Genomic DNA, 22800 nt, shown 5'->3' on the forward strand with positions numbered 1-22800 from the left:
GAGTCTCTGGCACGTTGGCTCCTCAGGATGAATATGCCTCAGAACTCATTGATGCTGCAGCTACTGGACAGAGAGGGTCTGGGGGGTTCTGTCACAGAAGCTGCTGTATTTGGTGTGCTTGGGGTGCTCCTAGAGCCTTGAACATTCAAATCTCCAGACATTGCAGTGCCAAGTTTTCCACAGACTTCTGTAATTCTCAGTGGTTGCACCAACCCTCTCTGGTGTATTTAGTATTCTTTTTGATGTTCTCCCCGGGTTATTTTCCTGTTTGAGTTGCAGCTGCTGGTAGTAAGGATGCTTGGGAAATGTCTTGATGATCCTGCCTCTGGGAGAAGACAATACTGGCGGAGACAAGAGCTTCTTTTCTGTGGGAACTGGGTCACAGCTTGGAATCAGGGCTGTGCCACCACTGGGAGAGACACACTGACACACACTGACTTCTCATGGGCTGAGCACCTGTATTGCCATTCACAGCTTGGTTGAATGAGGCTCAAGATTTGGCAAAATCCCTTACAGTTTGCACCTCAACAGGTAGAAGAGAGCTCAGTGCATCTCCCTCCATTATGTGCTTGATGACAATGGCATTTTTTCTCTCTGCTGCTGTGACCTGTTGGATGAACTTTGCCAGGAGTTCATAGAGACCCACTGGTTATGTCCCTTAGAGATTGTGTGCTGGGTGGGGAACTCCAACCTCCTTATCTGGGGTTTCGGGGAGCCACGGCAGAAGGAATATATAGAGAGAAACTGTGCCAGGAGAGCTTGAAAATACAGTACTGAGCAATGTGGATGGAGAAATTTGGGTGGCAAGGAGGAGAGGATGGAAAGTAAAGCCTCACAGGCTCTGCTGATGGTTTCCAGTGCTACTGAACTTGCTGCCTGAAGTCAGAAGCAGAATACCTGGCAACTGGTTTGCTTTCTAGCCACTATCAAAGGAATGTTGGCTAGAAGGGAAACAAAGCCTCTACTTCTCAGCTCTCGGGGGAAAAAAAAATCCTAGTGTGTGTGTGTGTTACTGTGCAGAAATCTTGGCATTGATTCCTTCTTCCCAAACAGGATGTGAACACCTTTGCCATTTGGAAGCTGAGATGAGCGTGATGAACTCAAAGAAAGCTCATAATTCTGGGGACCCTTGAAGAGCATCAAGACTCACAGACTTTCTCCCCAAAGCTGAGTTGTGGCTCTGGGCCCCCTTGAGGCTAATTGCCATCTTGTCCTTGCCTTCTGCCTGAGAAAATCCTGCAGCCTGGTCAGCTCTAGGACTGCAAAACTGAGCTCCTCCAGAGCTTCCTGATGCCTCAGCTGCTCAAGAGGGAGATGAAAGGTCTGCACTAATTCTTCGGAAAGTTGCAGTGAAAAAAAGTTAGAGTAAAGGGCAGCAAAGTAAACATGTTGGGATACAAATGGAAAATGCATGGAGAAGAAGGGAAGGCTTGTTGTTGTTGGCTCCTGTCCCAAAGTGAGATACACCAGTTTGTAATTTTTAAAAGGATCCCATCTGGACTGCTTTAAGCAGCTGCCAAGTGCAGGCGTCTGCTCCGAGCAAGGCCTCTTTGAGGAGCTGCAAATGTATTAAATGTGGCGGAGTAGCTGCCTGGTATGGCCAGGGGAGCTGAATTCCACAGCAATGCCTCTCACCAAGCTGCTTTCTTCTCTGGAGAAGGGAAGACCTTCCCCATAGTTACATATCCTCCTTCAGCACAGCTCCTTTTACCAAGTTGCTTAAAGCTCACAGAGCACTCGTGGTCCCATTTCCATTTTCTCTTAATTTCTCAGATTTAGGCTTCCATTTCCACGTTCACACGTGTGGGAGAGGTTACAGATGCCTGGAGGGAAGGAATCTGTCTATGTTTAGGCTAGGATCCAGGCAACTCTTAGGAGATAAGGGAAGATGGATAAGAAAACTTAGATGCAAGACTTTTGTGGAGCACCTGGATGGTGCAGGAAGCAGTGCTGGAGGCTCAGCACATGATGTTGTGCTCTCCTCACTCAGCATCTCCTTCTGCTGCCCAGCAAGGTGTTGGCAGACCTGCTGGCCTTCCAGGGAGACATGAGTGAGATTCAGCTGTCAGGGGCCATTAACAGAGCTGACTGCTCTCAGCAGGATGCATTAGATGTTTTAGTGCCCTCGCCAGGCTTCAACTTGGACACTTGCATGTAGAATTCATTTATCATAACACTGCTGCACTCTGTTGGCACCAGATCCACTCAGGGAGTGCTCTTAGTGTCCATTTGCAGAAGAATATCTTGAGTGCTTCATTGAGTGCTTCAGATTAATAATTTTGGGATCACTTCCAACCGAAATTATGGGAGCTTTCACGATGGCAACTTTAAGTTTTCAAATAAAGCAACAGCTGCAATTTAAGCAACAGAGATATGTATCTGCACATGCCTTATTCCTTCTGCTGCAGGGTCAATGACTGACTTTGCTTTTAGTAGTGTCAACTCACAACTTTTTGCCAGGATGCTCAAAATTCAACAGTGGGGCTGTGAGAAACCTCTGGGCAGGCTCTCAGCTGACAAATGGGCCTGGTCACGAGCTCTTGCATTATTATCCAGGGCTGGTTGTGCTTGGCTAACACTTGCCACTCCCCACACGGCCACTCAGTGGGATACACCTGAGGAGGAATGCTGCTGAAATCTGGAAGAGCAAGAGGTGCAGCCTGGGAGGTGGATGGGGCAGAGTTAGAAAGGCTGGGAGTGGAGAGGAAGTTCAGCAAGGCAGCGATGGAGGTGCAGAGCAGCAGGAACATCACCAGCTGTTCCTCCACGGATGTGTCTCAGCAGCAGGAAATGAGAGAAAAAGCAGCATGACCACTGTTCCTCCCCAAAGCAAAATTTCTGAGGCATGTGAATATGTTAGTGGAGCACAAGGGTTCACCCTGCCCCAATGACTCCCAGCCACCAGCACAGGGGTTTGCTGCTGCAGCACAGGGAGTCTCCAGGCAGAGCATGGTGTGAACAGGGTGTCCTGACAGCAGGAGCCTGAGCTTGAAAGGGTGCATTCAAAGCCCCAGCAAAGACAAGCCCTTATAAAATCATTTTATAAGGGATGAAGCTCCTGCCTGCACTGCAGCTGCACTCCCACTGTGTGCCAGAGGCAAGGCTGAACACTCTCTTGGTGATGGGGAGTAGAAAATGAGCAAAAAGAGTTCACACGTCTCTCCTCTTCATGGGGACCTCATGATTGACTAGTCTGCATCACCATCACTTCCCTTCCCACACCAAGGGAGAATCATAGGGAGAATGGTTTGGACTGGAAGGGACCTTAAAGCTCATCTTGTTCCACTCCCCTGCCGTGGGCAGGGACATCTTCCAATAAAACAGGTTGCTCCAAGCTCCATCCAACCTGGCCTTGAGCACTTCCAGGGATGGGGCAGCCACAGCTTCTCTGGGCAACCTGTGCAGGTGCCTCACCACCCTCTGAGTAAAGAACTTCCTAACCTCTAACCTATATCTCTCCTCTTTTAGTTTAGAACTGTTCCCCCTTGTCCTATCGCTATTTGTCCGTGTAGGAAGTTGCTCCCTACTTTTTGATGAGCCTCCTTTAAGTACTGGAAGGTCACAATGAGTTCTCCCTGAAGCTTTCTCCAGGGAGACCTCAGGAGGGAGGGAGCATCGCTGCTGAAGGCACGTGAGGGGTTCCATCAGCTCTGTGAGCAGCCAAGGCCAGCTGGGCCGTCCAGCTCCCAGCTCCGCCGACAGGAAACCATTAAAGGGTGAGTCACTGCTCCAGCCCGAACTGGTTATGGCTCTGCTGACTCAGCAAAAGTGGGAAACACCAGGGGAAAGCCACCGTGGCTCTGAGTCAGGGCAGCTGCAACAAGGGGGCTTGTCAAGGGGTGGGGGACGAGCGAGGCGAGGGGGTGGCAGGTGATGAGGAGAAACAGCGGTGGCTGATTTCAGCACAGACAAGGCAGCGTGCTGAACATAAGCTCGTTTGTGCAGGCTGTGATTCTGACCTGATCACAGAAACCTACTGAGTCTGATTTCTTTTGGTCTTGGGGATTGAGCTGAATTTTTGTGGGTGCAGGAAAAACGTGCCCCCAGAACATTTACTGGGCGGTTCAGCCTCCAGCACAAGGGCATGTGGTGTCTGGAAAGCATCTGCTAATGGCATGGGTGTCCTGGCACTGATTTGCAGAGGTAAAGCTGTTTATTTAGTAGCTTTTTGTAGGGCTTACATTGGTGACTGTGCAGTTGAGGAGGCACCTCTGCTGTAGGGAGAGGAGAGCACGAATGCACAGGAATTATGGCAGCAGGACAATTATCTATATGGCCAGCCCAGCTTCCACAGCAAGGGGAGATGAGATGGCTAAACTCTCTGAGCTTACCTTTTCCCCCTTTGGCCCTGGTGGTCCAATTGGCCCCGGTGGTCCTGCATGTCCCTGTGGAGAGCAGACAGCATGTGAGGAGGCAGGAAAGAGCTGTTGGACTGAAAATCCTCCCTGGTTCCCTGTCAGGTCTCACAAACCCTGTGTGGTGCATCCCAGCTTCAGAGGGACACGTGGGTTGTGGCAGGGATGGACCAAATGCACATGGAGAAGCCATGATGGTGTAAATGGAGACTAGACAAAGAACTAAACTCAGGATCAGAAATAAATCATAGTTCAAGAACAACTTACATCCTGGAGTGACCATTTTGTTGCATTTGAGAACAGATAAAAGCTGGAAGATGAAAATAAAACCCTTACCTGGTAACCCTTTAAGCCTGGGTCCCCTTGAGCACCCATCCTTCCTGGAGCACCCTGGAGAGGCAAGCACAGAGGGACTGTGAGAGCAGCCCGTGGTGTCACCCCATGAGAAGAGGATGCACTGGGCTGTGCAAAGCAAAGCTCAGCACCAGGTGGGAGTGTGGTAGCCCCTCCTGGCCACCTGTGAGCTCTGCTGCAGCCACCTGAAGGGCTCTTGCTTGGCTTTAACCTCTTACACATGGAGAGGGAGGTCAGGAATCTGTTCTATGCCTTTGCCAGCCTGCAGCAATAGGTTCTCCACCTCATTCAGATTTGCTACCAGAAATGGCTGCATTTGTGTGCTCTTCATCTGCTCTTTGAAACATCCCTATATCCAAACTAGTGTTGTGCTAGAAAGTCCACCAGTGAGACCTTGCTCTTGCATGACCTAATCCTAAACTGTTGGGAGGAAACCTTCCAGTGTAGGTTCTGAAGCCAAGAAGTGAGTTTTCTGCACTGTGATGGGGGCACTTCACGAGCTGTTTATCACACCTTTAGCAGATTGAACAAAAGGGTTTAAATCAGATCATCTGATTTAAGTGAGCCACAGACTTTCCATATAATCCCATTTACTGTGGATGAAAGCCCTTTACACACGACACAGAAGTGTCCAGCCCAATAGGCTGCTGTTTAGATGTTTCTTTGCTTCCTTGTGAAATAATTCATGGAGGCTTTGCCAAAGAATATTAAGTGAGGATATATGGTGAGGCCATAATTTTTAGTGCAGGGAAACACTATCAGCAGAACCATCACTCCATCACTCATTTGCTACTGCTCTGAAACACCACCATGACTCCTGCTTCATAAATAACTCCTGCTATTTCACTAAGTTCTACCAGAGTGCAAGAAGTTTCCTTACCAGCCTGCATTGCATGAGGGTTACTTTTACTTACTGCTCTGTCCCAAGGCATTTTTCTCATGTGCCTAAAGCAAATTAACTTTCTTCTCTCTCTGCCATATTATTACTGTTCTCGCTGAAAGCCTCACCTTCAGTCCCCAGTTCAAACCCTTTCCCATGCTATATTTCTTCTTGCTCCAAGTGTTTTAGATAAGTAGATCAGGAGTGGGTGTAGAAACAGGGCAGAAGTCCAAGGCAGAGTTCCTTATATTAACAGAGTTCGACTTGGAAGCAGCTCTTGCCATGAGTGTGCAGTCTCAGAGGGAAAGATCTTAGCAAAAAATAGCTTATCAGCTCACTCAGCTCAGGAAAAATCCCCAATATTTCAGCTATTTCAGCCCATCTGGGGAGTTGTGAAAAACCACCACGGTGCAACGTGAGCTGGGCTCACGGGTTACCAACCCAACCACCTCTGTGGAGTCTCTTCTGTGCTGCTCAGAGCAACTTAAGCTCTTTTGGCCAATTAAACCAATCCAACAGCATTTCCCTTTCTGTGCTCTGAAGCCCCTGCTTCATTCAGGCCCGTGCCCACCACTGCCAGTCACGTTTCTGCGTGTTGTGTTCAACCATTTGCAGAGCTCTTCTCACCATAGGTCCCAGGGTACCTCGGGATCCTTTAGGGCCTTGGTTCCCCTTCGGCCCCTCCTTCCCTGGGGATCCAGTCTCTCCAAGCTGCCCCTGGTAGCCCTTGCTGCCCTGCAGAACAAAAGCACTGACATTAGTGTAGGACAAAGCTGCTGCTACAGATAAATATGAAAGGTGAGCAAGGATCAGGAGATCCAGAGGGTTGTCCAGGGAGACGTTCTCAGCAGGAGATGTTCCTACCTTCTGGCCAGGCTTGCCCTTTTCCCCCTGTTTTCCTGGTTTCCCTTCTGGTCCCCCGGAGGAAAGGAAAAAAAAAAAAAAGCTGTTGAAATGGGAAAACAAAGAAGTCACATCCCAACCAGCCACTCCCAGGCCACTTCCCTGGTACACTCAACCCTGAGAGCATCCTCACCCACCCTATCCTATTCCCATGGAAGCCATCAAGGAGACCAGGAAGTCATGCAGTTAAGACCACAGTTCACAGGTCCTACAGCTGGGGTATGGCTGAGTTTGGTTTTGAGCTGCTCCAACACACGGAGGAGAAGGAAACCTCATTTCTTAAAGGTGTAAAGATCTCTGTGCTCAGCTGACTATTGGGCAACGCAGTTGAAAAGTGACACTTTTTTTTTTTATGGTTTAAGGCTGCTGTCAGTAGAACCATTGCCTCCACAGCAATTATCCTTATTTTTCCCTTGTGAAAACAGGCAGTGGTTTCATTCTCTATCCACCTACCACGCACAGCTTTCTGCTCACGCTGGAAACCCCTTCCCTCTGTATTAGAAACCACGATATACTGATCTGGCATCTAGAAATGGAGTGGGATGCAAAACTCCAGGTGGGAGCCATGGCAAGCAGAGACAGGAATGTTGGGCTGCTTTCAGCACTCAGTGTGGGTGCAGAACCTGCTGCCCCTCCTTGCACCCACACCACAGAATCAATCTGTGAGGAGCAGCTAAATACAGCAGCCTCTCCTCAGGGAGCCCAGGAAGCTCATTTTGTTCAGTGTTTGACCCTGTTGGCTGCAAGGCAGACAGAATATTTTGGATTTGACAGAAAGAAGCAGAAGTATCACTGAAGAAAATAACTCATACTTTTTGGCAATTGTGACAAACTTTTCAACAGCATCTCCACATCAGCCCAGCATCTCTCCCCCTGCTCTCCCTCCAACCAGTTAAGAAGGTATAATTTTCATCATGGTTGATGTTGCAGTCTCAGATGAATGAAAGCAACTTATAAAGGGAGACGTATCAGGGTGTTTTCACTCTGATCTGAAACATGGGCCTTAGAAGTGCCTGCTCTGAACACAAAGGAGCAATTCAGACTCCTTATAGCCCTAAAGAATTGTGCCAGTTCACTTTCCCAAAGGGAATAGCTCCATTTTACCTAAGTCAAACATTTCAGGAGCCCACCTTGCCAACAATACTAGACTTCACAAAGGACAGGTCCCTGCTGAGCCCTGCTCTGTGTCTCTTCCATACTGCTCAGGGTTTCTGTTTGCTATTTTTTGCTGCCACTTTCCAAGAGATCACTTTTGGAATTACTTTCCCACAGATGCTGAGCAGGCGCAGCAGATGATGGGTGCCAAGCCTCCAGCGTCACCCACATGATTTACACTTTTGACAGGAGTACAGAGAAATCCTCACTAATGAAAGCATCAGCCTGAGAAATGGCCACCCCCATCCAGCTCTACAGCAGGATGGCCACCCCCATCTCACTCTGAGAGCTGGTACCAGGGCCCTGAGCAGCCCCACTCCTGGGTCTGAAGCAGCAGTAACTCCCACAGGTCCTGCTGTAGAGCTTAGTGGCTTGAGAATTTGGAGAGTGAGTAGTGGAATCACTCACAGAACTTCACTGTCCAAACAAGATGTGAACGAATAAATACCCAACTGGGGTTTCCAATTAGTTGCATAGTGTTTTTCCATCAGTCTCCCTGGACTGTGCTCCAAGAGCTTTTGGAAGCACAGGCAATAGATGTTTCTTGCAAATGGGAGAAAGCCTGCTTTAAGTTAAATCTGTTCCTGACTCGGTGGTGGCCAAGCCCTTGATCTTCTCCAGCAGAGTAGTTTTGCACACTCAGATGCACTCCTGAGTTGCTGTGCTGTGACACCTGTCATGGTTGAAACAAAGACTTCCATGTTATGGGTCCATCCCCAGGTTGAGGTGTGTTACACTGTCTGTAAAAGATTCAGACTCCAGTATGTTGATGAAACATATCCTTTATTGTTGTGCAAGGCAGGTGGATCCCATTCACAGGGAGGTCACGAGGATCTTACTGCTACTTCAGAAGAGTCTGAAGTACAGCCTGTCTCCCTTCACCTGGATACATCTCCCATGGAAGTCCCATGACTGAAATTTGCTTCTATCTTGCACTGGGAAATGTCCTTGCTTTTTGGGAGGACAAGCTCAGGCCTTAAATCTTCCCATCTGAGAAAGAAAATTTCCCCACTGCTCCTAAAATCTGACAGCATTCAAGTTCTTGCTTGTACCCGAAATCATGGAGTACAGATATAGGACTGGAGTCACATGGGAGAGGGTAAAAAACAAAACAAAGCCCCAACTTTCACAGTGCAAGTCCTGCACCCAAAAATAAACTTGATTCACAGAAGACTGTGCCATGTTCAAACAGCTTCTCAGCTTTCTCTGGGTTCCTTCAGCTTGTCTTTCCCTGTTGGTGGAGCCTGAGCACAGATATGGGTTCTGATAAACTCCATGTACTGGCTTTTCCCCTGATGACGCATCGGCCTCATGGAGCAGGGATGTTCATCTTCTCCAGAAGGCTCTCCTGGGTCCTCCAGCTGGGGTGTGGCTCCTTCTCCATCGCCGCAGGAAAAAACATTGGAGCATCTCCAACTCCTGTCAGCGACTGTGGGATGAGTTGTCACTCACAGTGAGCCCTGGAGACCTTCCTTCGAGCCTCCCTTAACTCCTGTCTGCTGGTTAAAAGCTTTGCTGGCAGAAATAAACGGGTCAAACCATGCTGGTGACACCATGGGCAGGGACGTGGCTCGGATCTCGCAGCCTGAGTCACCTCCTCGAGCAGAATCGGCTCTATCAGGGAGGGATATTTCTGTGCTCTCCCAGCACGCTTTCTAGGACTTTGGCCAGCGAGCTCTGCTGGTGAGTGGGAAGCCTACCATGTGTCTGATTTTCCTGGATGTGCTTTCTCCAACAGCACAGGAATTCTGCCCAGATGAATTTAGAGGCAGCTCAACGCTTGTCTGGGGTTCCCAGATATGTGATATCTCTATTTGTGATAATCCAGATGTGGTTGCTGTTGCAATTCCCGATGCTCTCAGGGCACATACGCAGGGGTTTGCACAGTTCCCAGAAATCACTGCACTACCACACATTATACAGGGAATAAAAAGCCCAGCAACAGTTCTGGTAGGCTTCAAAAAAAGCCAAATCCTTTTCCTCTCTGTTCTTCTGACTCATCTGTCCAAGGATGGAAAGATCAGGGGGTAAAAAAATAAAAATAAAAAAATTAAATGAGATTATGTCTTTATCCAAGGTCTCCACAGCACATGAGGAATGTAGCACCATTTGGTACCTCCTTCCCTGCAATGTGAGGTTCCTGAGGTTCCTAGGATTCCTACTCTCTTGAGCAGAGATAGCAATGATGGGGAGAAGATGTACAAAAGCCTACACATCAAAATAATTAAATCCAAGTTCTCTTTGCTGGACTCACATCAGTTGGGTTAGTGTGCCAAGGCACTGAACACTCAATGCTTTTATTCTCGGGGTTTGTACACATTTTGTTGTATGCTTTGGGTTACTGGTTTGCTGAGAAAACAAATCCTCTTTCCAAGCTTCTTCCTCGAGCAGAACTATTTTTAAATGGTGATTTCTTTTTATGCTGCATTCTTCACTAGAGAAGCATATCAGTGCCTCCAGATGATGAAGGTATTTGTGACCAGGGACAGTGGAAACCAGTGGTTTTACAAAGTCACATGCCTTCAAGCTATGCCAAAATATCCAAGGGAAGCAAAAAAATTATAATCTGAGGTCTAGCACATTTGGAATTTCATTGCCATCTTCACTAAGGACTCAGATTTATAAGGGTTTTTTAGTATGGCCTTACATATTCCCCTAAGGGAAAGCTGGGTGGTTTATTTTTTAATGCAAATTAGTTCATTTTGAAAGAAAAAAAAGAGGTTTTCAGCTGCTTATGGCCTTGACAGCAAAGTCAGGTCTCTTGCACAGCACAGCAGTAACATTTACTGGGAGCAAAGAGATGAGCAGCTCAGCTTTAAATTCTCAAGACATCAACAGTTGAAATCTGTGTTCTGACAACAGCATCCAGAAAAACAAAATAAGGAAGTTGAATGAACTGCAGAGAGATATGGCCCGAATGGAGCCAAACAACAAACAGGGAAAAATCCTGACCCAAACTCCCCCACACCCAGTGATGCTCTGCCTACAGGCACTGGGTCCGGGGAAGAGATGTGACTCACCATCCTGGTTTGGCTCAGGGGAACTGTGGCTCTTGGCATTCCAGAGGGTGGATGTGTTCCTGCTTTCCTTGCAGCCTTACAGTACAGCACATGAGGGAAGCTCTCAAGGGAACAGAACTGATGGGAGAACTTCCCAAAGCCTGTCTCAGACAGGCTCAGGATTGCTGTGGAGCAGGAGCGTATTTTTTTTTGGGTGCCACTGAATGAAGGTCTGAGGGCACTCCTCCCAACCAAAAATGAGGCAGGAAGAAACAGAAGAACCAGAACACAGCTAATGAGTAAAGAAAAAAAAGTGGTTATTGTGACAGGGGAAAAAAAAGTGCTAGTTTGAGACAGTGGATGTAGAAAGGGCAGGAAAACTAAAGCAGGAACAAAGGTAGGAAGCATGAACCATAGGATGACCATGCCCATATTGTCCAGGCCCAGCCAATGAGCTCATTTAAAGGGAAATGAAAAAGCCCCATATAATTTCCTACCGCTCGGCAACGTCTCCATATGAGAACCTCCACTTAATAAACTTTGATCGAGAGAAGCCTCCCCCCATGGAAGACAGTTCACAAGCACTCAGGAAATTAGTGGGATTATTGGGGCCGGGCATTTGAAGACATAAATGTTTTGGATTTATAAGAAACACATTTCATAATCACTCTGCCTAGCAGTAGTTTGGAAGGGGAGGAGACAGGGCAGCAGCTCCTGAATGAGTATGGGGAAAGAAGAAAGACTCAACTGTTCTCGAGAAGAAAGACCTGATTGTACTGTGAGGTTCAGAGGTTTTCACTGGGATCACTGGGAAGTAATGGGCTCTTGGCCTGCTTGTGGAAACTCGAGCGGGGAGTGCAGGTAGAGCTGGCTGGCTGCATTCAAAGGAACAGCAAATTGGGGAAACCCTATAAAAAGGTCTGGGCTGGAAAAGACTACAGCCAGAGTCACTTTGACTTTCCTTTCAGCTGAGCTCTTCGACTTTAAATGGGAATCCAACCCCAAAATCTTGTATCCCAAACTCTCTGCTTTAGTGCAAATTCTTATCTGCATGCAGCTGTTGCTTTGAAATTTGCTGCTTTTGGTTTTGTGGAGGAGGAGGAGGTCTGTTTAACCTGGTTTTCCTAAGCAGTCACAGTGTAAGGCAGCAAAGAGAATCATGTACAGAGCAGTGCTCTGAGCTGGTCTAGTTTGGTCTGATAGCCCTGAATTGCCACTAATTTATTGTTTCTGGGAAAATCCCTTTTCTTCCTCCTCTCTTTGCCTGTGTTTCCTCATCTCTAAAGAAGCATAAGAGACAAAAGTGCCACTAAAAGACTTGATGGATGAGTGGGAAGTGCAGGAAAAGTGTAAGGCCTCATCCCCACCGAGCTGTGAAGCTTTCACACATGACACCAAAATACTCAAAAAAATTAGCCAGTGTTGGAAGCTGACAATGGGGAAGAAAGGAATAGAGAGAGCACCTGGGCAGCACAATGCTGATTTACACTCTCCCAAACACTAAGGGTTAATATCTTCCTTTTGAAGGACACAGATGCCCTGGGGTTGTGGAAGAGGAGGGGAATGAAATCCTGTCTTGCAATAAGGAGGGGAATCTTGGAGTAACTGCCCAAAAAGTGCGTCTCCTTAGTCTGAGTCAGGAAAGAAATGATGCCAAGTCTATGGGATTTATTTCAAATTCTGGCTCATTTTGACTCCTATTAACTCTAAACGAAGACCAGCTGGGATCAGCCTGCCTTCCCCAGCAGCAGAGCTTCGCTGTGAGGGCGAAACGGCCCCTCAGCTGCTGGAGAGCAGCCTGGGTTGCTGCAAGCAGAGGTTCCCTGGGGATTGGGAGAGCTCTGTGATTCCCTGTAGGGTTCACAGGGCTCACAGGAAACTCACGTCCACCCCAAAGGCTTCAGTGGATTTGATGGACTGAGTCACAGAGAGCAGAATAGCTGAAAAGGGGGAAAAAAATCCCCCACAATAAAATCTCCCAAACAACAAAATCCAGCATGCACCTCTCCATAAAATGGGATGTTTAGACTCCCAGAAAAGGCTGAGCCTGAGGCCACCTGCAATGCACTGGTTATCGAAGCATGGGGAGAAGCTGATTGCAGATATGGGCAGAGGTGCCCAGGGATGACCATGTTGCTTCTAAAAGGGGAAGGAGAGAGACCTGGGACTGCAGCTCCACAGAGAGGCATCACCCTGACCCTTGGCCTCATCCTCTTCAAAGCACATTTGACTGCATTCCTGAGAACCTTGATTCACCTTTGGTTTTGGATGCAAGACAAATACCTGCCTATGGCTTTGCTGGATATTGATGGGCACAAGCAATGATACCCCAAGGCTGTGACACAAGGACACACCATGGCCAAGTGCAAGCACCTTCAGCCCTGGAAATGGCTCCAGTAGAGGATCTGACCTTGCTGATGTAGCAGTTCCTGGAAAGGACAGGCTGTAGGGCAGGACAAGTATGGCCTGTTGTGTCCTCTCCTGGTCCCCCTCGACCACCAACTGACCTCCTGCATGACCCTGGACAAGTCACTTTACTACCTTGTGCACCTACTCCTAACACGTTAATCAAGGGCAAGATTAGGAGTAACACTACTCGTTTCCTAAGATTAAGGGCGTGAAGAGCTCAGTTACCACTGACACCCTGCAGGGCTGTCACAGCCCACACCGAGTCCAGTGTTCTCCATTCCTTCCCCTGCTCAGTCAGTGGGTGACCCCCCACACCCTGCAGCTGAGGGAGTTCAAGAAACTTCTTTTAAGTAAGAGCTCCACAGACAGCCCATGGTCCAGGGCACGAAAAACAGCTTTTCCAGGAAACAACAGCTCAGCACATTATCAAAAAAAAAAAAAAAAAAGAAAAAAGAGTATGAATTCCTGCGTGGAGAGCAGAGATTAAAACCAGCAGTGACTCCAGGATTGTCCTTCAGCAGCCTCAGTGTTTTCAGGGAGCTGAATGCCATGGAACTGATGTGGTGCTGCCAGCTGTCGCTGAGCTCATCTGTGCAGAGTGAATGGCTGGATTCAGCGACAGCAGAGCGAGGAGCTTTGTTGCAGAAAACCTTTGAATCATGTTTTCAGTGGCAGGAAACAGAAAAGAACAAAGAGCAAAAACCACTCTGGGACAAATTCTGCTGTAAGTGATGTTTGGACAACTTTGTACTAGAGCAATGTGTCGGGTGAGAAGGGGCTCCTGCTCTGCCCAAACGCCAGCCTCATCTCAGCCGGGACCACAGTGTGCCATTGCTGGAGCAGCTCTGCTAGCTCAGAGAAAAAGGTCCATCCTGGCCAGCAAGTCCTCCTTCCACTTCAGGATTATAGTTTGTAGATGAGGCAGAGATGAGAACACGACGGGAAGGATCCTTGGGGCACCATCCAGTGCTGTGTGCAGGGAGTGATGGGTCTGCGACCACAGTGTTGGAGCCAAGAGTTCACTCCGTGCTCTGTACTGGGCTGGAGAGTGGCTTAATCCTTTTCAAAGCACTGCAAGTTCCCTCAAAAAGCCTTCTCAGATCTCCACCCCAGCCCAGCTCTGTCACTCTACCCTCCTGAAGAGCAAACGAAAGGACTTTGGATCTTGTTGCACCAGAGCAAGAGGATTTACGGCCCTTTGAGCTCTTTTGGGCTGATGGTGCACATCTGCACCACACAGCAGGGCCGGCACATGCAGCCAGACCTTCTCTGATGTAATTGTTTATGGCAATTTAGACCATTGGAGCGTCTGGCTCAAAGCTTTCCGAGTCCTGACGTGGCTTGAATGACACTGCAGATAGGATTTCAGGTTAGAAAGGAAGTGGAAAGAACTCGACTCCCAGTTTTGCTGAACAATGAGGGATTTTCTTGTTTCGGAGCATGTTGCATTTCAGTACTTCCAGGCTCTCCAATTGCTTTCCTGGAACTGTAAAACCCTTGCTATCAGATGTCTGCCATGTATGACAACCAGCACATTATGAAAACCACAGTGCAGAGCCACAGAGCACAGCTGGAAACCCACCACCTCCCTGCTGCCAAATGGCTTGGGCCTTCCTCAGCCACTGCTGGATCCCTTGTCCTCCCAGGGAAGGGCTGAAATGCCGAATTTTCCATCGGTGGAGAGGAGAAGCAGTGGGGGGGGGAGCACTTTTTGGGCAGAGAGGTCGTTCTCAGGGCCCACTTGCCTGTGAGCAGGTTGCTGGTTCCACACCAGTGACTTCGACCTCTGGCTCTTACCATCCTCTGTTGCCATGAGCAGCACTGATGGGCAGCCAGATCCTTTGTGAATGCATGGTCCTCTTTAGCAATGTTCTCAGGTTCTGTGGACCATCCACTCACAGCCTTACAGGTCAGCAGATAAATCATCTTTTTATTTTGGCCAACCACACTGTGACATTTGCATTGCTGATGGGTGCCTTGCCAGGGTTCAACAGGCTGTTGTACCTTTCAGTCTCTCCACATACTGAGGAGGCATATCCTTGTCTTGCCTTGCCCACAGAGAAAACCTGGATCTCCAGGGCACGACTCCTGCTCCCTGCACTGTGGACCCTGAGGTTTGTCTCCAGCCAGTCTCTCTGAATGCAGATACCCAAACAGCCCCTGGTGCTCTACAATCCCTTCTCTACAAGGGGAAGGGATTTTCAGCTCTTTGATGCTCCAAGGAGCCACCAGAGGACAAAGAGCCACGTTCAGAAGAGAGTCAAGGGCAAGAGAAGGCAACAAGTTAGGATTAGAAGAAGATAGAAGCCACTGGGAGGAGGTAATGTGAGTCAGCAGCTCAGGAAAGGTGCACATCTCTGATGTGAGTTTGGAAATTTCAACTGGATCTTGCATTTCTGCTCTGATCTCTCTCTTATGACCAGGGGGCAACTGGCCCATTCCTCCACTGAGCAGGAACTGGAGCTGAACGGAGCAGCGTGAACTTGGACAAAGTGACCAAAAGATAGAGGATACTCACTTATCTCAGCTCCAGCTGCCTCAAGCCCTGCCGGCCACAGCTGTGAGACTCATGGACCATCTCAGCTGCCAGGTTTGTTTGCTGAAATCCACTGGCTTTGAAACACGTACAAACTGCCCCTGAAGACTCGGATGGGGCCTCCCTGATGCTTTTTGTTTGAGATTCAAAACCACAGTGGAAACCAGTTTTCAGATATGTTAATATTGGAAATGGCTGAGCGAAATTAAAGCTAACGATCCCTGAAAAACGTTTCCTGAATGCAGAGGGAAGTTTGGTTGTGCTCAGGCGTTGTATCAGCATTGGGATGGCTTTCTGGAAAATGAAGCCTTGCCCAGCAAAGCCAGATGTGTCCCTGCTGATCCCATTGATTGCTGGGTGAATGTCTCTCTTCTGCATGACCCAGAAAGGCTGAACAGACCCTCTGAGCTTTCTCCAGTTTTCGAGGGTGCTCCATTACATCCCTTCCTCTGCCAGATCCAGGGAGCTCCAGGATTGTGCAGGCCCAGGAACCAATCTCCTTCCCTCAGTTGTGCTGGCCCGCTGCCACATGGCATGTGAGCTGGTACGTGTCCCGCCAAGTTCCCCAGCTCCTACCTGTTCTGTGACTGCACTGAGACTCTGTCCCAGGCCAGAATATACAAAATGGGCTGAAAATGTACCAGCAGTGAAGTCACATCATTTCAGAGCCATCAGGCGCCTCATTTCCTACATCTGTCAGGAGGACACTTGAGAGTGAAGTGCCACATTCCTGTAGACATAAGCAAAATACAGATTAAGACTAAACATGTCCTTGGCGTTAAGGACAAATCTTCAAGACGTGGTGTTACTGCAGGGACTTGTGGTGAAAAGGGTTTTTCCAGAGGCTGTTGCTGCCCATGCAGGGCACGTCTCTGTGGGTTCCCTCCAGCACAACAGGGCCAAGCCAAGGCATAGCAAAAGCTTGTCTCTGTGTCCATGACTGCAGACGGGCATCAGCATCCTCAAGTTAACATGAATCTCTTCCAGAAGCTGAAGATGAGCTAAAACTCCCAGATGGAGGTCAGTTTGTTGTCACATGTGATTGCACAGATCCTGGTGTGTGTGTCACACACACAGAAGGAACAGCACAGAAGCATCGACATCTCCCCTGTCCCCTTTGTAGCTGAGCAGGCTATCCCAATACTGGAGCAGAGGCAACATCTCTAGTCCAGGAAAGCGTCAGTGGATCCAGGCAGGAATGTGGTGAAGCACAGATGTAAGGACTCCTGGGTGTCATGCCAGGAGAGACCAAATGAAGATGTAATAGCTAAAGATGAAGAACCTTTGAACCATTTGAACTGAGTATTGGACAGCACAACACTATCACATCGCAAGTATTAAAACCATATGCAACATGTGTGATGTGTAATCACACAGTATCTGCAGCACACCCAAACCCAACATGCCTCCTCCCCACAGTCCAAGCACCTCCAACACCCTTCCCCAAGCAATTTCTGAGCCACTGTACAAATCCTGCATGGGAGTTTGTCACCTTGACATTTGCCCTTGGGTGAACACCTTCACGACTTTTCCACGACAAGATTTTTTTGCTTTCTTTGTTCAGCAGCCTTAAAGCCTCCCTTGCACTGTGCAGTTTGTGGTGGCTTTTGTTGCATGTCTTCCAGAGCATGGCTTGGCTGGATATTCCAGCTGCCATCCCTCAGCTGAAAAGGATGGGGTTGAAGTTATCTGTAGTTGTTTGCATCTCTGCAAACCTTATCTAAGGGAGATCCCGCCAGTATTTGTACTCTCCATGGGAAGGTAGAATGGAAGTCTCAAAAAGAAAAAAATAGGAAGGGAAAAATTATTTGTACTTCTGTCAGAGGAATTCCAGATTTGAATGACCTCAGAGTGAGGCACAGGAACACCAGCCTGTGTATTAGGTAACAGAGTTTGGCAGGGGAGGCGGCACTATCTGGAGCCTGTGCAGGTCTGAAAGGCTGCTTGAGTTTAGGCATAAGGATATACAAAGAAGCATATTAAAATAGTAGATGGAAATATAGCACTCTGCAGTAAAAAAAACAAAAGGGAGTGATTATGAGCAGGAATCTTGGCTCATTGACTCAATTTTTTTTTTAAATAAAACAGAAAACAGCATCATGTTCCCAGGGACATGCTGGCAAACAGCAGGGATTGAGTCTGAGAGAATCTATATTTTATATTTTATAACTTAATATGGCATTTGCATGATTTTAATATTTTTATTGGTTCTTAAAACATGCACAACATAAACATGTGAACCAGCCAGAAGTACAGCACATGAAGGGCGACTGTTCAGCTGTGCCAGCCTGCAGCTGGGAGGGAGCTGAGGTAGTGGGGACCACCCCATGGTATGATCCCAATCCTGAAAGGGCTCCCTGTGGGTACAGGGGGCTGTGGCCAAGGCTGGCCTTATTTGGGACAGGACTACAGGCTTATTCTGCACATTTATGGTGCTGCATCGCAGCTTTAAGCCAGTTTCCACTTTCTAGTTGAGTCAGTGTTCAAATCCCAACCTCAGCCCAAAAATAACATAAATCCATCTCCTTTTCTGCTTCCATCCCCTCACACCCTTCTCCCTGCTCTCTTTTTAGCCAGCCACAACGTCACCAAAAGGAAAATCAACATGCTTCACCACTGAGCATCCACCCAGCGCTTGGCGGTACCTGTCTGCTCTGCTGCCTCCCTCTCATCCCAGGCTGGGATTTCAGAGCTGCCACCAAACATGGGCTACTCATTTCTTTCCCACGGATGTGTGGGGTGGGAGCTGGGATGTTCTGCAGCTGCACAAGGGATGAGACTTGTGCTGCAGGCAGGCATGGCCTCTGGTCAGGGTGGCTGCATCCCACTCACAGCTGGGCCATCCCTTTGCAGGACAAGCCCCATGCTTCTGAAAACTTACATCCACGACAACAATGACAATGAATAAACCATGCCATTAAGCTGATAAACCCCACATTTCAACCAGAAGGGCCTGACTTTTAGAGCAGCCCACTGGGGCACTGGGCAATCCTTCACCTGGCACCACTGAATGAGCCCCAGCCAGACCCTGCCTGGCTCCCTCTTGTGTCAGGGCCAGAGTCACACTTTTCCTTTCTACGGCACTGGGATCAGACATCCAAGCAAACCACACATGCCCCTGATAGTCACTGAAGGTTTAGGAATAATTTCCTGCTAATTTCACCTCCTCGTTTTCTATATTTAAGGGAGAGCCTTAAATATAGAATTATATATAAAATATATAGATAATATAAAATTAAATATAAAATATTAAAAGGAAGACCAGAAGCAAGCAAGTAATCATCAGAGAAGGCACAAGGTTGGTCATTTCCAGGCTCCAGGCCCAGGTCAGCTGTGCAAGCCAGGGGAAACTCAGCCTCTCACAGCCCTCTGTACCTCCCTCTTTAACATCCTGCCAGATCCATCTTACATGTGTGGGAGGGAGGCACTGTCCCAAAGCCTGTGGCAGACCAGAGGAGCGATCCACATCTCAAGTATGTCCTGACTGGAAGACCAAACCAGCCCCCAGATGCAGTTTTTCACAAAAATGACATACTTTACGACAGCATTTGCAACAAGTGACATCTCAGACGGCCTCCTGCCCTAAGCAGTGTCCTGGTTCACACACTCATCACCATAGGGAACCCATGGATCGCCCACAGGCTGGATTCGCAGACTCACTCGGACACCTGTGATTCCAGGATATCCAGGAGGTCCTTCTTTTCCCTTCAGTCCTTCGTTGCCTTTTTCTCCTTTCTCTCCTTCCAGGCCTTGCTCTCCTTTGTCCCCCTGTGGAAGAGAGGAGAGTGGGAGGTTTTCATGCCCACACAACACATGGGTCTCTGTGCATTGCCTCTTGCAAGGAAAAACCCACCACATAATTAATATTTCAGGAGTCTGAGAGGAAAAGAGCCTGCAAAGCAAAAGGATGAATGAGGATGAGTCATAATACACTTGACATTTAAAAAAGGAGCAAAACCAGGTTTCTTTTCTTTAAAATCTCTCGGCTAGAGGAGAAGGAACTCCCCCCATTACACAGGGTAACCTGAACCTCTTTGCTTCTCCTGCAATAAGGCCTGAACCTCCCACGTGAATGAGGCAGGCAGACAAGATCTGAAAGCCTGCCTCGCCTCACCCAGAAGCCCTGAGCTTGGGATGCTGGAAGACTTTTAATAGGATGGGTTTGTCTGGAGTGGCTGCTTGGCTCTCACTGCCAAATAGGAATCAGTCCAGGGCTCAGACAAACACTCTGGAAAACAGTGTCACCGTGCCCTGTGAAGGATTTATGGTCTGAACAGTAGGTGCCCTGTCAAATCACTGTTCTTATAGTTACAGAATCATAGAATCATTTGGGTTGGAAAGGACCTTCAAGATCAGTGTGTCCAACCATTAACTCAGCACTGTCAAGCCCACCACTAAACCATGTTCTCAGCTGCCACTTCCAGGGATAGTGACTCCACCACTTTCTGTGGCAGGGCAGCTTATTCCAATGCCTGACTACCCTTTCTGTGAAGAAATTTTTCCTAATGCCTAGCTTAAACCTTCCCTGGTGAAACCAGTCTTGGAAATTTAGGAAAAAACCTGGCAGATAATGAAACTTCAGTATGGATCAATGACAACCAACTGGAATGCAGACCAGAAATACAATCACAGAAGTGCAAGAAGTAGTAAGTTTGGAGCTGTTTTTCTTCTATCAAGACAAATAAAATATTGTCAGTATTTCGCATTATTCAGTACTACCACTCCAGTTCTATACTGGGATCAGCACCTGCACTTTTGGAGCCAACCAGCCTTTACTGAGTCATTTTCCTCTTGCATCTGCATGGTGAGAGCTCAGCAACATCTTGTCTGGTTAAAGAGCAGAGACACATCTGGTTAACTGTCCAGAGACACATTTGGGTTGGAAAGAACTGATTTGGTTCAAGAGCTCCTGGGGACAGTCAGAGAATACAGAAGCCTTAACTGTCCTTAAGGAAGAGTTTTTTTGGTCCAACATTCAGAGATAAGCAGAAATAGAGACACATGGCAAATAGCTTAACTAGAATGAAGAAATAAACTGCATTGTTGTGGGATCGGCTGCTCTTTCTTTCCATGGAACAAAATTGTTGGCCTGTTTGGAAAGGCTGGCTGTGCAGGGACAGGAATCAGAGTCCTGTTCCAAAGGCAAGGTAGCAAACTCACAGCAGTTAGATACAGAATGAGCCCTGAGTGAGCACCTGGGGCTCTGCCAAGGGGAGAGGGATCTGGTTTCTTTACTTGCTAACGTTGTTCTGGTCAGTGGTGCATGGGAGAGTGATGGGCAATTCTCGATTCCCCTTGCCAGGCCCAGGAATTCCTGATTAGTTGGAAATTTGTTCTGTAAAGACTCAAATAAAACAGACAAATTGTTGGAAACCAGATTTTGAAGAACTTGACCTTTTTGGAGATCTGATCAGATGCCAAAAACGTGGGTAGAGGAGTGAAACAGGAGGAGTTTGTTATGTGTGCTTGCAGAAAAAAAGTCCTTGGAGAGAGCAGGGCAGAGGCTGATTGCACAGAGGACCCAGTAACCCCCTTGGCTTCATGCTGGCCCTAGGGATCACAGGGACTTGAGTGCACAGAGATGTGTGTGAGAGCTGACACTCCACGAGACTGAGGTTTACCTTGATCCCATCTGGCCCAGGCAGCCCGCTGTCCCCTTCCAGCCCGGATTCTCCCTGCAGACAGAAGGAAGTACCATGAGGCTGTGGCTAAACATGCTTTTCCCTCTGCTTTCTGCAGCTGACTCATGGCAGCAGTGGGGCTGCAGCAATGGGAGCCCAACCCTGCACTTTGACATGTGTCCTATCCCATACCCTAATGCTGAACAAGCTTCCTCCGGAGCAAGAGCAAGAATTCAGCCTCTTGCTTTATTCTGAGCCATAGTTTCTCCTCCATGGACCTGCTGCTGGCCTGTGGGAAGACCTCCTTCCCTGTGTGAAAAGGGGCTCAGTCTGTATTCATGTAACTTGGGGCTTCCCCATCCTGCTCCAACAACCGACCTCAGTCCTGAGAAGGGACACAGACCCTGGAAGCCTCAATCCATGCATTCATCCCACCCCAGCTCCCTCCCACACGTGCACAGTGTAGCCAGTGTTTCCCTGTTAATGCCTCCTTCTGCTCCAGCATCCCCTGCCCCGTGTGGACACAGCCCCTGGCAAACAGGAGGGGTCTGTTCCCACATCTGTTCCCACACTGCCCCTTTCACACGAGAGGGTGTCACAGTGTCACCATGGCACCCCAGAGGCTCACGAAGGCTGGTGATCTCAGGCTGACAGACTCTGTGGGGAAGGGGCTTCCACCTCCCAGAGAAGGAACATGGCCATGAGGGTTACGGGATGCCCAGGGCAGGGTCTGCCTGCCCAGCTGTGTTTGAGTAGGGACAGATCCTCTGGGGAACTGTCAAGGCACAGAAGCCCCACGGAAAGGTGGCCATACTCACCCTTTGGCCAATGAGACCTTGCTCTCCAGGGACTCCCAGCTGGCCAGGATCGCCCTAAAAAGAAGGAAACTCAGGTATGGAGACAAGCTGTTTGCTGATGGTGAGTGAACATGAAGCACGTCCCATTGCAATCCTCATTTTGACTTTTTCTTTCCTTCTCCCACACAAACACCTTCAGTTTTCAAGGGGGTCCAAAGGCCCAGCATAGGGAGAGCACACAAGGACACCTCTGACAGGCTCTGTTGCAATAAAGCTTGAAAGGACAGGGGTCAAGGAGTGGTCTGTGCTGCCTGCAGGTATTCCCTGGGCATGGTCCTTCCCAGACAAGCAGCAATGCTGGGTGCAGTGTGGTTTGGTGGCAGACACGACCAGAGCGAGGGAGAAGAGACCCAACAGCTCTTTGAGCCCCAGCTCCTGGAGGAAAACCTGAATCTTTGATGGCACCAAAAGGAGAGAACCAGAAAACTGGTCTGCAAGCAATGACTGCCCAGACCAGCCTTGGTTCAGCTCCTTCCAGCTTGGAAGCTCCAGAAGGAGCAGGACAGGACTCTCCCTCCCCGACTTCCCGCAAGGACCTGTTGCACTGACAGTGGATAAAGGGGTGTCTGTGCAAACCATTGTGTCCTGCTCCCCAGGAGGGCAGCCAGGAGCACAGGAGCTGAAAACACTCGAACGGTATCAGGATGCCAAAGGCACAGTAGCTCCAGTGAAGTGTCAGAAGATTTGCCAAGGAAAACATGGCAAAGGATGGGGCTGGGGGTGAGAGTGAA

The 22800-nt window shown here is 48.6% G+C and overlaps 1 protein-coding gene across 1 annotated transcript in view; it reads right to left on the reverse strand.

Annotated features, from left to right (window-relative positions):
- Positions 1-22800, reverse strand: part of COL27A1 (collagen type XXVII alpha 1 chain) — a 144576-nt gene that overhangs the window by 15067 nt on the left and 106709 nt on the right. The window contains exons 35-41 of the mRNA XM_027650151.1: positions 22031-22084; positions 21213-21266; positions 19252-19359; positions 6454-6507; positions 6217-6324; positions 4692-4745; positions 4332-4385 (exon numbers count right to left, since the gene is read on the reverse strand). Coding sequence (XP_027505952.1) covers positions 4332-4385; positions 4692-4745; positions 6217-6324; positions 6454-6507; positions 19252-19359; positions 21213-21266; positions 22031-22084 — 486 coding nt within the window. The remainder of the gene's footprint in view (positions 1-4331; positions 4386-4691; positions 4746-6216; positions 6325-6453; positions 6508-19251; positions 19360-21212; positions 21267-22030; positions 22085-22800) is intronic.

This window comes from Corapipo altera, unplaced genomic scaffold (assembly GCF_003945725.1).
Source record: "Corapipo altera isolate COAL_440 unplaced genomic scaffold, ASM394572v1 268, whole genome shotgun sequence".
NCBI lineage: Eukaryota > Metazoa > Chordata > Aves > Passeriformes > Pipridae > Corapipo > Corapipo altera.